Raw genomic sequence first — 13,154 nt, forward strand, 5'->3', positions numbered from 1 at the left:
CCAAAGAGGAGAGCTTTGCGTTTCTGGACTCAACACCTCTCCACCCCATCCTATGGAACAGAGCTCGCTGGGCCTGTTCCCAGGGATCCATTAGGCCACACCGTCCACAAGTCCATGTACACAAGTCCACCAAAATATCAATTTTAGTTATGGGCGGCCACGACACAGAATGCTTTAAACCCGACGCCACTAAGATGAATAGAGGGGTCTGGCCACATCCTGGCCGTTATCTCAACCTCTCATGCTCCTGGAATTTTTTTAAATTTTTTTTTTTTAATCCGAGCACGAGACACAAAGCAGATCGCACATTAAAACGGTCGCTGGCTCCTCCATCGCTGCTGTCGGTTGGCTGCGGTTATCTTGTGGGTTATTTAAAGGATAAGCATCACGTCAACCGCGACAGCTAGATTATGCTATTAATGATGGTCTGAATGCTGAGAACTTGTTTTCCTGTGGCTGGAAATATGGGGATAAAATTGTCAGTAAACTAGATATTAGCACCCTTTCATTTTCTTCTAAGTAAAGAGACAAGTCTGCCTGCACAGACAGCTAGGAAGTGTGATCGGCATGACAACAGTTTTAATTAGCAAGAGACGTGGGTTTAAAAATAACCGTTAACGCATCTTCACTGCTAACTGGCAGCGCCGCACGTACGCGTGTCATCACACACTCTCCGCTTCTCTACCTTTCCTTAGCAACCACTGTGCCTCCGTGCGCCGTTAATGCATCCATAAAAGGACAGCTACAATTTGGCGTACACTCTTATAGCTGCCTTCACCAACCTCTCACGTCACGACTGACATCACAAAGCAATAAAGCATTTACATAACTCATTAACTTCATTCTGAGCACTTACATTAAATATCATAAATGGATGCAATCTTACAATCTAATCACATTTTCCCGAACGGCATTACTACAGCAGTCACCAGAGCTAGACGCGGATTGTGCGGAACTGTTCAGAGGTAGACTGCGTTTGCAATCGTTTATCGTTCACGTTGGACTCTGACCACTCGTATCAGTCGTATGACATAACATAACTAATTATTACATAAGCGCTTCAATAACATTTTTTTTTTTTAAAACGACCAAGTTGAATTCTTGAGAATTGGTGACTGATCCTGCATCTACAATATTTTCCATGCAAACTGTGTAAAATCATAAACCTTAGACAAAACAGTAATATCAACTAGCCATATCGTTTTCCATCCAATACCATACAAGATCTAAAAATACATTTTAGCACATTCAGTCAAAAGCTTTCAGTGAAATTACTAAAGTAGTTCATATTAAATCAGTTCCAAATTTATTCAATTTCATAGCTCCAGTTAAATACATTTCAAACTACTTTTACAATCATATTTCAGTGGAATAAAAAGTCAGAGATGCATACAGGAGTTGTCTGAATGGGTGTGCTGACCCTTTTTAAGCCTCATGATAATAAGCTCCTCCAGCCGAACCCAGGAGAACAGAATACTGCAGCCAGCATTTAAATACAAGCCGATCGGCAAATACATTCATTGTATAAAAATACTAAGGCCAACAGCAGTATTCTTCCACACTGTGAGGTCCAGAGATGTCATTAAAAAAAAACTTTGTAAACTTGCAGTTACATTCAGGCAACACTTTTCCTTCAATTAAAAGTTTCATTCTTTCAACCGCTGTTCATTTGTCTCGATTGTTTTGGCAGTTTGGAAGCTTTCCAGCTCCATTCCAACGCATTTGCCCCCTTCATATTCCGAATGGAACTCCACTCCCTTGTAGAAAAGCAGTCTTGGGCTTGGCTGAGCCGAGGGGGGCTCCACTAGGCCCGGAAAGCCTGGCTCTTTCCTGGTGCCCAGTCCCTCTACCAGGAGGTGAAAAAGGGCCTCTTGCAGTGGAATGTCTGGGTGAAGGCGTTGCCCAGCTGCACCACCCGACCCTGGCCACCGCCGCTGCTTCGCTCGACCACCACGCGGGGCATCTGCACCAGCTGGATCGGGCTCTTACCGTCCTTCAACGCTTGGGTGAGGTTCAGAATCTACGAGGAGAATGATTCACTTGTTTAACTTTCTGAGGAGCGGTTTTTTTTGGAATTTTTTTCTCTCCAAAATTCTAAGCCAGTGTTCTAGAACTCCAGTGCTTTTAAGCACCAGCAGTGATTGTGACATCAGCAGGAGAATGCTCAGTTAATAACATTCTAATCGCATATTTGTGATCTCACAGCCTAAAGGGTTAAAAAGCGAAAAGCGTGAATTTGCCATATAATCTTCTTCTGTGCTTCAGGCCTTAAGGTAGAGGACCGTAGACTACTGGGAATGTACTGAACAAGATTTCTGCTCTCTTCTGTTTCTCCCAGGGGTATTATTTAAAATATGAGATTTTCTATCAGATGAACTGACATTCAACAGCGATAATTACCAGAGAATAGAGAACAGGAAATGACTCACAGTCTACTGACGTTCAGCAGCTGGAACCAGCTATATATAAACGCGAGAGCGGTCAGCATCATTCAGGAGACGGCTATGCGAACAAGCTCCTGCAACCTGCAACAGTGACCTCAATCCTGCTCTGACATTTCAGCATGTGGAGGGAGGAAAGAGAAATAAAAAAAGAATGAACCTCACCTGTCCTCTCATTACGGACATCTGTTTTTCAAATGTAGCTCTGTCAAATCCTTTATCGGTCTGCGAGACAAACAGAGAAATACACTACATGACCAAAAGTATCTGGACACCCCTTGGTCTGGGGCTGTTGTTCATGGTTTGGGCTTGGCCCCGTAGTTCCAGTGAAGGCAAATCTTAACGGCACACATCACTTTCTAGATGATTCTGCGCTTCCCCAACAGTTTGGAGAAGGCCGCTTTCCTGTTTCAGCATGACAATGACATCGGGCACGCAGCGAGGTCGATATATAAATGGTTGTCGATATCAGTGTGGGAGAACTTGACAGGCCTGCACAGAGCCATCCAACCTCAACCCCATCCAATACATTTGGGATCAATTGGAAAGCCAACTGCAAGCCAGGCCTAATCGCCCAATCAGTGCCCGACCTCACTAATGCTCTTCTGGTTGAATGGAAGCAAATGCCTACAGCAATGCTCCAAGATCTAGCATAAAGCCTTCCCAGAAGAGTGGAGGTTGTTATAGCAGCAAAGGGTGGACCAACTCCCTATTAATGCCCATAAAATTGGATGAGATGTTGGATGTCAGGTGTCCACATACTTTTGGCCTTGTAGCGCATTTAGGTTGACTGCGAGACAAATGATACGTCAACAACGTTGTAGAGCATGAACTGAAACCCAAACACTGTTCAGGCTTGTGTGACGGCCTTGTTTGAGCAGCCCACAGTAAACACAACACGCTGCAATATTAATGACACTAAACCACAGTAAGGTCTAGGTGTGGATGAATGCTTACTGAGCCATATGTAGCCTGTCATCAGACGGCAAGAGAGAAGAACTCATTTCCCCATAGGCCTTTTCTCCTCTACTTCACCCCAGTTTGGCAACCACAATTATATACACACATCAGCACATTCCTGAACTGCTAATCAATGCAGGGGAGTGCAGACAAGTACATACTCTTCTGAGCCAAAATGTCAGTCGCTGCTAATGACACTGCGGTAGGAAAATCAGGCTTGCACAGACATGAGTTGGAGGAAGACCCTTCACGAGCAGATTGACAGAAAGACCGGCGGGCACCGTCATCTCTCTTAACCCATCACCGTCCGTCTCTTAAACTCTCCCTGGAAGGCTGGGGGCTGCAGTTGGCACTGGCACAACCTGGATTAATTACCAGGCCCTGGGGCCCATCCACACACTGGAGCAGAGCCTTAACAGATACCAGACCATGGGGCCCATCCAAACACTGGAACAGTGCCTTAATAGATACCAGACAATGGGGCCCATCCACACACTGAAACAGTGCCTTAACAGGATGAGCCACCCACAACCCTCACTTCCTGCCGTTAAACGAGCGCGAAAGGGGAGCCGGCCGTCTCCGTTGCTAAGAGACGAGCGGCGCGGCAGAACGTGGAACGCTCTGCGCTAAGACGTGCTAATGAATCAGCGACCGGCGCTCGTCAACACAGCCGAGAGCTTCGCGCGAATCCTACTGAGGGAGACTGAAGGAGAGGCAGCCTTTTTCCTCGTGAAAAACGGTGTTAATATCACTCCATTATTACACAAGACATAAATAAGCATGTTAGGGTTGGATGAACATCCTTAACTGAAAACTTTTGCTTGCTCTGTATTTCAAGTGTAAGATTTTTACACTGGAATACAAACTTTAGGTTAAAACTGATTTCACATTATGGTTCATGTCCTTTGGAAATTTTTTCCAAATAGAATGAAAAATTCTTAAGGGGGGGCATCGCACCCATAGTCCCCCGTTACCCGGGCAACGCAGAGTTGGTGCTGAGCGGGTGGAAGGCTGCGTTTCAGGGACGGGGCACTGACCTTGAACATCTCGTACAGGTCCTCGCAGAGGTCCTGCACAAAATTCATGTCGGAGATTCGGGACAGGACCAGCTCCCGGGTCTCCAGGGAGAAGGGCACCTTGGCCTGGGGCAGCCACGCCCAGTGAAAGGGGTCTGAGGGGGCGGGACACGCCCAAAAAACATTTCAGCCAATCAGACAAGAGAAGAAGTAGTCAACATTTAAGCAAACACACTGAATCTCAACCATAGCACTGCTGTTTTTATTTAATTTAATTTAAATTCTCTATATCAATTCAGATAACAAATTTGGTCATCATCTTCATCAAGTTCACCTTGACTGCTATCTCAGAAGGCTTTCACTAAACACACACGGTACGTTCACATGAAATGTAGCATGTTAATGTTCTTTCAGTGGACTTCAGGATAGCACACGAGGATAGGAAATCCTTTTTTTTACTGTTCATCTGGATTAAATTAATATTTCAGTCAGGACAGCACACATGTCCCAGGCACATTAAGGGGAACAGAATGATGTGACATATGGTCCTTTTGATCTTACTGCCATCACACTAAGCATGGTCCTGATTATGACTTGTATCAAGGAAATGTCGTTATTGCTTACATCCTACCATCACAACTGATGATCTTAATGAAGGCCTGCACAGACACCATCCATTCTAGAGCCATTATAAGGCGTGTATGAATGAGAGGTACCAGGAGGTACAAATTGATGCAATGCTGAACTCAAAGTTTTCAGTGCCTTTGCCTTCAAGTACACGTTCACAGTAAAAAAAATTTTTTTTTTTTTTCCCCCAGGATGAAGGAGAAGGGATAATGAGCTTACATGCTCTCCACTCGTCGGGGTGTTTGAAGGGGAAAGCCAGCCCGTTGTCTATCGCTGCGATTTTAATGGCAGGGTCTTTTTTCGCCGTCCACTCGGTGTCCTAGAGGAGGGAGAACGCTGAAGTCAGTCCTTCGGCTTGTGCGTTTCACAGTGTGCCCCCATTAAACCAGACGGCGCGCTGAGCGTTGTGCTCGAGCCCTTTGTGCGCGAGGGCAACGCGGGAGAGCCTCAGACCCCAGCGCCACGCTCCAGGGCGTTTAACGGGAATCTGAGAAAGCGCTCGAACACAGACGTCCAGTAATGTAGCGCACTGCGCGTTACTGAACGATGCCTTTGTTCAAATCTGCAAAGGGATAAATTTGGCTCTCTCTCTCTCCCTCCCTCTCTTCTTTCCTCCCTCCCTCCCTCCCTCCCTCCCTCCCTCTCTCTTCCTCCCTCTTCCCAATTATCAGCTCTGCTCTCCGTAGTAAGACGGAACTGAAAGGTGACAGTCGCTCCAGTCTGCAATCACGCCCTGTTCATTTTGCAGACGCGACTCTCCGGAGCGACCGACGGAAGCGGAACGCACGGCTGCCTCTCGCGCAGGACAGCAGGAGGGCAGCCAGCCGCAGGGGAAACAGTGAAAAACCGCTCAGAATACAGCACCTTTTCGGAGAGCTCGCCGCTGCCAGGCTTCTCGTACTTGATCAGCCAGTTGTCATTTCCTCTGTCTAGGCATGAAAGAGAATTTATTATTTTTAATTTTTTTTTTTTTTTTTTCCACCGGACTATTCAAAGCCACAATAAGCAAAGCAAATCTAAAGACAGTCACAGAGAAAAAAGGCGTGCATTCCATACGCTCTGTACATTTTCTACAAACACTAAAGGAGGAATCTACAACAACTACTGTAGATGGAAGAGACTTATAAAACATGAGTCGATATGCACATTAAACAGAGACAAGACGACACCGTTTCAGGGACTCCTTCTAGAAAGGTCTGAGAGCAGACTCAAGGGCACGGCGTCTGTACCCGTGTTCCTGATGACGTAATCCAGCACCACCAGCCTCTCGAACTGGAACTGCAGCTGCTTCCTCATGTTCTCCGGCAGCGAGTCGGCCTCGAACTTCCGCAGCCAGAAGTCGGCCTCCCGGTAGCCCTCCACGAAGAGCTGGAAGGAGCCCACCTGCGCAAAGGACACGTACACACAGTCACTCCGAGCCGACAGCAGTTACTGACACCTGCTTACATCGACTGCTTATGTTCTTAACTCAATATAGTTTGTTCCTTTCATAATTCTTGCTTTCAGTTGCATTTCACAAGCATAGGCCACACACACACACCAACACACACCAACACACACCCACACACACCCACACTCACACACAGATTCAAGGGTAAATGGAAACGGTCTACTTCAGTACTTCAGGAAACAGTATAATGGTAATTAATCTCTGGAAAGAGATGAGACGGCTGAGGACAGTGAAACGAGGCGACAGAGCGACAGACTGCAGGATAACGAACGCCGTCCCGCTACCTTAGGAGGCAGCCCGACCCTGTGGAACCTCCGGCCCACTTTGGGAACTTTCTCTAGGGCGTACTTCTTCCCCCGGGACTTCGCGCGGTCGATCGCACTGTAGTGAAACGTTTCGCTGACGAGAAACACCACCTACAAGCGAGAAAAATATAAATAAATAAAACCATACAATTAAAAAATAATAACTCGTTTACAAATCCAGTGGTAATTATGAAGGGGGACATTTTTCACCAGTAACGGCCAAAGCCAGTGAGGATTTCAGCACAACAAAATGAAATTCACTCTCACATTTGAGTCATTTCCCTCGTCAGTCCCGTGCAGACGGACACCATTCCCCTGTGCAGCAGGGGGCGGGACACACGTACCTTGGTTTTGGGCACAACCTCCAACCCCAGTTTTTGGTCAACGAGGGAGGCGGCGGCCTCCGAGAGGTAGCCCTGGTTGGGTACGAGGCAGCCCCTCCCGAAGCAGCAGGGACAGCACACTTTGTGGAAGTACTTGGTCCATTTTGGGTTCAGGTTTCCGTACGGCTCCTCGGATTTTGGTTTAAACACCCCGATTATTTTCTGAAACACAAAAAAGGCAACAAAACGAAAAGGTGGATTTCTTTCGCTCAGAAAGATACGAGGCAGATGACAGATCAGGATTCCAGAAAGCGACGCCATCGCAGGAATGCAAAATGGCCGGGGGCATTAGGCGCCGTGGATGTGCGCTGCTGAACTCATTTAGTCTGGAAGACGGGCGGTGACTTTTCCAGGGGAGCAGGTGTTTCCGCAGGAAAACCATCACAGTTCAGCGCCGTGCTCCGCGTCAAGAGAAAATAATTCGATTTTTCATCCAATTCGATCCTTGTCACGGGAGAAAATAAAAATACAAAAGGAGCTAAAAAAATAAATAAATACATTTCTGAAGGGCTGAGTTAAAAGAAGGCAGGGTACGACATTTGTGTGACAACCGACCAAATTTTCTTAGGACGGACAGATTTTTGAATTTAGGCAAATGTGGCGCATGCATGCATGGCTCTGGGGGAAAAGGACAGAGCGTGCTCACTGTGACGTAAATGTGTGCTCGGGCTGGCAATGGGCTGCACTGTCAGTCTCTCTGGATAATAGTGACACACAAGATGTGAAAGCACCATCCACCCCTTGTGCGCCTGCTGGAAATGAGCTATCGCCATGGAAACTCAAATGGGGGCCTTGGGTTTTTTTCATTACATTACATTACATTACAGGCATTTGGCAGACGCTCTTATCCAGAGCGACGTACAACAAAGTGTATAACCATAACCAGGAACAAGTATGACGAAACCCCTAGAGAGAAGTACCGGTCCAAGTGCAGGGAACAACCGCATAGTTCAACTTGGACCCTGAAGGTTAAACTGATTAACACTAACAACAACAACAACTTTTCCCCTCCCAGGCAATTAACTGAACAATTAGAGCCACCGATTGGCCAGACTGTCTTCACACCTGACTCCCAGGTAAAGGGAAGTCGGAAAACCAGCAGTTCTTGGCCCTCGAAGGATTCAGGAAGTGAAAAACGGGGAACTATAGCAAATACCTATCAAGTAGCAAAAACATACTAAAAAATATTATCAAGATATCGCAACACTTTCGCTTTTTGTAGGCAAACACTGCATGTTGCTGCCAGATGTTGCAGTAGGCAACCAATACAAAAATTCAATTTTGTTAAGACGAAGCCAGTCCAGCCCCTCACCCCTTTGGGATCCTTCACAAAGTAGCTGCCACTGGACCCCTGAGAGATCCTCTCGGGGAAAATGCCGTTTTCGATGGCCTGCTCGGCTCTCTGGACGATCTCGGCGAATTCGGGGTCTTCGGGGAAGTGGTTAACCTCGCCCGTTCCGCCACCTGTCACCAGGGACACAAAAAAGGGTTGAAATGCAGAAAAAAAGCAGGAAACCTTACCCACTAGATTTACAACACTCTTAACTGCCGAAGAAACCTTTAAAGGATTCTTTATATTTTCAAACTTCATTTTCAGATTTACAAACTAAAAAAACAAACAAACAAAAAAGCACACCTGCTCCAATGTTGTTTACTGCTGCTCAACAGATAATAGATTTGGTCGATCTGATCGTTGCATTCTCTACGTCAGTAAATTCGGACGACCACGTCCATATGACAACAATGAGAGTTATTTGTCTCACTAGTATCATATGCTGGAGACAGCTACAGAGATAGACTGGAATCAAAGGTACAGCTCCCTCAATCCCCAGGCTGGGACGATCATTATATAACTGACTACACCGATTTGATTTTTACTTCCTTTTGAAAAGGAATAGCTGAAAAAGAAGCACAGACTTCCGGTGCAATCTGATACCCGACTCGGATTGTGTGAACTTTCTACAGCCGTGATACTCAATCCTGTAAGCCTCAGGCTAGTCCATTAGCTAGATGGACATTAAAGATTCATACCCATTCCATGGACGATTTGCAACACAGCCATTTTCGAGTAGGCCTAGCTAGCAACATTATAAAAGTATAATGAGGTCAATGCAACCGTGATTTCTTTTCCCGTTTAAAAATATTGCTGCCGGATTCACAGAGGCCAAACAAATCACGGAAGTTGGAAATGGAAATGGAATCGGGGTATGTCTGGAAAAAGTTGAAGAGTAGCAGCCATGCAACCATATTCTTTTGAGTTAGCTACATTTCAGTGTAGCGCCGCAAACCACGGCATAACGGTCAACAGCAAGCCTGAAGTGCTAGGCCTACACCTCAGCTGTTGCTAAGCACAGCCAGGCGTAGCTGTGTGAGCGCGACCGCAAACAGGCTCAGCTTCAAAACCAGATCGATGCAACACCTCTTTTATTTACTTTTCCTGTGAGAAGGCAGAAGCTGTCGACACTGAAGTACCTGTTGGCTACTCTCCAAATAATTTGAAATGAAAGCGCTGTTTCCTCCTCCATACCCGCATGCAAAAGCAAGACCAACCAGGCCCCTCATTCCCAACAGCTCGCCCTTCACATTTATACATCTCATCATCGTACTGGAAGGATTAAACGCAAATGATCTTTTATTAAACAATAAAACTTACAGGTTTAACTGACACAACTAGAGGATCATTTTTACTACCGATGTGTTTGGCTACCCGCCCATCACCAAGGTGAACATTAAATTAAGGTTAAATCAAAGCATAGCTTCTGCATGGGAAATGGTCCAAACCATGCTTTTATAATCCTGCCATTTGAAAGCTATAAACCCCACTCTAATGGCCCCAACGCAGGGGTTTGTTGATTTATCACAGGGCTAAATGCAGCAGGGCAGCCTGCATGCTTAAAGAAAACCTTTTCCCACAATATTGTTTCAAGGCTTGGTGTCCTTCACTGATGTAGCCTAGCTGGGTGTGTACAGGTATAACTAACCTACTTTAGGAAAAATAAATAAAAACAGTACTTCCACATAATCAAGTTAACCTGCATTTGTACTGAACAGCATGCATCTCTATGGTGTTTAGCAGAAATGTTTCTTTGTTTTCAGCACGTTACAAAAAAAAAAATCCAAAAAAACTCATACAATACTTTCAAACGTACATACGCTCAGTTTGATGAAGTCTATCAATTGTTCAGAGAATAGATGCTTGTGTGTACTTAAGACACTGCATTTTGTTGCAGTTTGACACTTATTTACAGTATATTCTGGAGATGCATCTCATTTATCCAGTAATCTAGCCACTGTAGCCCTTTAAACTGTGCTGAATATTAGCATCTGCCAACTGCTTCTACTATCATGATAAACACATTAAAAAGCTATGAAACATGTTAAATCAAAGGCATGCAGCCTGATGGTCTTTTATACGACCTTCTAAAAAAGGCAGTTAAAAATAGAACAGTACTATCCAGTCTGGTTCTTTTTGCCATGGAAAGGGGTCATCTGATTCGTGAGCTACCCGTGTGACCTACATTAAACCAGCTGGGTCTTTTCATCCTTTTGAAAGGTGCTTTGTTTGATCTGAAAACTCACCAGACCGGCCCCATCATTGCCTTTCTTTATTATAGGGGATTAGGCAGGCCCAAATTGGGATACATGTTGTTCTGACAACTGCTTCTCTCTGATAAACCTCTTTGTAAACCCTGTTTGACCACCTGCAGTCATACCTGTAGAGGTGACTTCGGATTCTAGCAATCCCCAAGGCAAGCTGGATTGATCCTTCCTCGGGTTCTACTGTGTGCGCTTCATTTTGAAGTTATCTCGCATGATAACTACATGAATTCTGATTACGAACTACATTAAACTGATTCTAAATGTCAATTAAACGACTCTGAGATTTTGCAGAGGCGTCAAATACTGCTGCGAACATGTTGGTGCACGGTAAGGGCAAATACAATTCTCCAGGCAGGCCTTCGAAGACTCGGGATGGGAGATAACAAAGAAAAAGAATATCATATGATGTCAAAGCTGTGGCCATCTGTTTCTAGCACACCTTCCACTCCATTAGCAACCCAAACCATTTAGTAAGCCAACCAGAAAAAAAATGAATCCGTTTCCACACAAGGATTCCATTCCTCAAAAGGAAAAGAGTGCAGTTGCTATGGTGATTTTTATAATGTAGTTCATCCTGATTGCGTTTATTTCTATCACACATCGTTCACTTAATTAGCAGATACCAGATAACATGTCGCTCCACATCAACTCAGTCTTTAAGCAGGGAGCTTAACAATGATTCATTTTCTCCACTTATAATAATCTACTGGCTTCATCAATAACCTTGGCTAGAAGAGGAAATTTTTAGAAAACCTTAGTCGGCAAATCAATAAGCGAGCAGGCAGACAAGTCACTCGGGACAGGGCAAAGAACACTGTGATGGACCGAACACAACACTGAACTGATAACTAGCCTAGCATTCAGTCTACCGACAACTGATAACTGGGGTACAGCAGCTCGCTAGCTGGATATAATGATTAACACTGAACTAGCCCGTTTATCTTATGTTGGACAGATAACACCAGACATGGACATATGCACTCAGTAACAAGACATGTCGAAACGCGATGGCTTAAGTTCACAATGCGATGTACCTAGAGTTAGCTTCTTTATGATAGTTAATGATAGTTAGCCTGCCCACGGTTATTATGCTTATGTGGGTGTTAAAGCACATACTTCACAGCTGTTGACAGCTAGTTAAATGAGCTCATTCGAGACAATGAACTAGCTAGCCTAGTTAGATAGCTACAAAGTCCTCGGTGGTATATAGCTACACCTGGTTGATATTGTGTGGGGTGGAAATGATCAGCACAGCCAATGTCAGAAACGAACGAGCTAACTGATGGCTAGCTCAACTAGCTAGGGACTCACCAAAAGCTTCCCAGCTTTGCTCACCTGGGGAAGCGAAGCTTTCTTTATCCGAGGATGAGCTGAGTCTGTTCCGTCTTGTGCGCTTTTCTTTGCTTCCTCTGGGGGACACGTTGCCGGTTGGACCAGGTAATAAGAGCTCTTCCTCCCCGAAACCCTCCGCTTCCAGTTCAGTGAGGACGCTTTCACTGGACCCTGAAACCCGAACCGCGCCTCCCGGATTCAGTTTCAATGTCTGAACAGCCACTGTCCTGTCAAAAATCCCAGACGGAAACTCCTTCGGGGGAAAGTTGGGTTTCTCTTCTGAGCCTACGGTACCGGCCACCGAAGCGTTCTCCTCGGGATCGCATTCTGCCATCATATCGGCTGACGATTTGGTTTCCTCGGCTTGCTGATGTTTGCTTCTGGGTGGTTCACGTCGCCATTATTTACAAACGTACAAGCTGTTTTCGTTTTGTTCTCCGATTCCTGGCCAGCTTGATCATGCGAGCTAGCTAAACCCCTCTCACTCTCTCTTCGCATTTCATCCACATCACCCGTCCTACACAAGCTTCCTCCTCTTACTGAGCCTGCGTGCTCCTGTCATCTTATTCTAACCTACCTGGCAGGAGTTTAAAGATACAGCAGCACATTCGTCAGTGCGTCCGCCTTTTCTTTATTTACATCCGTATAAGGGTGGACCAAGTCGGACCAGTTCCACAAACCAATATGTAAATACATTAATTTGTACGCACAGGAACTGGTCAAAATATATTTAGGTTTTTAGATGACCGCCGATCAAGATTTGTCATTTTTTGGTTCTAAGGGGACACATGTAAATGACACATGGGCTACTTGGCTAGTAATCGTAACTGCATGTTCTCTAAAATCTATTGCAATCAGTAAAGAATCAGGTACCAACTAAATAAAAAATATCTCACTTGTGGTATTAAGCGGCTGTATTGCATATTTTAGTAGGCCTAATTATATAATTCACAGTATAAATTAATTCACCATCCAAGAATGAAAGTAGATAAGTAACTAAATAAACAAACAAGCTAGCAGCAACTCACCTGCCTCCACCC

The 13,154-nt window shown here is 45.2% G+C and overlaps 1 protein-coding gene across 3 annotated transcripts; it reads right to left on the reverse strand.

Moving 5' to 3' along the window:
• Window positions 1-1,283: 1,283 nt before the first annotated feature.
• pi4k2b (phosphatidylinositol 4-kinase type 2 beta) lies at window positions 1,284-12,724 on the reverse strand. 3 transcript variants are annotated; one of them, XM_035417726.1, is made up of 10 exons: window positions 12,094-12,724; window positions 8,495-8,646; window positions 7,144-7,344; window positions 6,779-6,910; window positions 6,274-6,427; window positions 5,909-5,973; window positions 5,264-5,363; window positions 4,439-4,572; window positions 2,607-2,666; window positions 1,284-2,020 (listed from the first exon to the last, which is right to left on the reverse strand). In XM_035417726.1, the coding sequence occupies exons 1-10, from the start codon at window positions 12,449-12,451 to the stop codon at window positions 1,847-1,849; spliced, it is 1,530 nt and encodes a 509-aa protein (XP_035273617.1). In that variant the 5' UTR covers window positions 12,452-12,724; the 3' UTR covers window positions 1,284-1,846. The 3 variants fall into 3 exon arrangements, with proteins under 3 accessions (XP_035273617.1, XP_035273618.1, XP_035273619.1); XM_035417727.1 differs by having other exon boundaries at window positions 12,118-12,722; XM_035417728.1 differs by lacking the exon at window positions 12,094-12,724 and adding an exon at window positions 9,602-9,726.
• Window positions 12,725-13,154: the final 430 nt, after the last annotated feature.

The sequence above is a fragment of the Anguilla anguilla genome, chromosome 5, assembly GCF_013347855.1.
Source record: "Anguilla anguilla isolate fAngAng1 chromosome 5, fAngAng1.pri, whole genome shotgun sequence".
Classification (NCBI taxonomy): Eukaryota; Metazoa; Chordata; class Actinopteri; order Anguilliformes; family Anguillidae; genus Anguilla; species Anguilla anguilla.

Coding starts and splice junctions, on each gene's coding strand:
- pi4k2b (XM_035417726.1), bottom strand. CDS start 12,451: ATGATGGCAGAATGCGATCCCGAGGAGAACGCTTCGGTGGCCGGTACC. Junction 8,647..12,093: donor GCAAAGCTGGGAAGCTTTTG/GTGAGTCCCTAG, acceptor CCCTGGTGACAG/GTGGCGGAACGGGCGAGGTT. Junction 2,667..4,438: donor ACCTGTACGAGATGTTCAAG/GTCAGTGCCCCG, acceptor TTTGTCTCGCAG/ACCGATAAAGGATTTGACAG.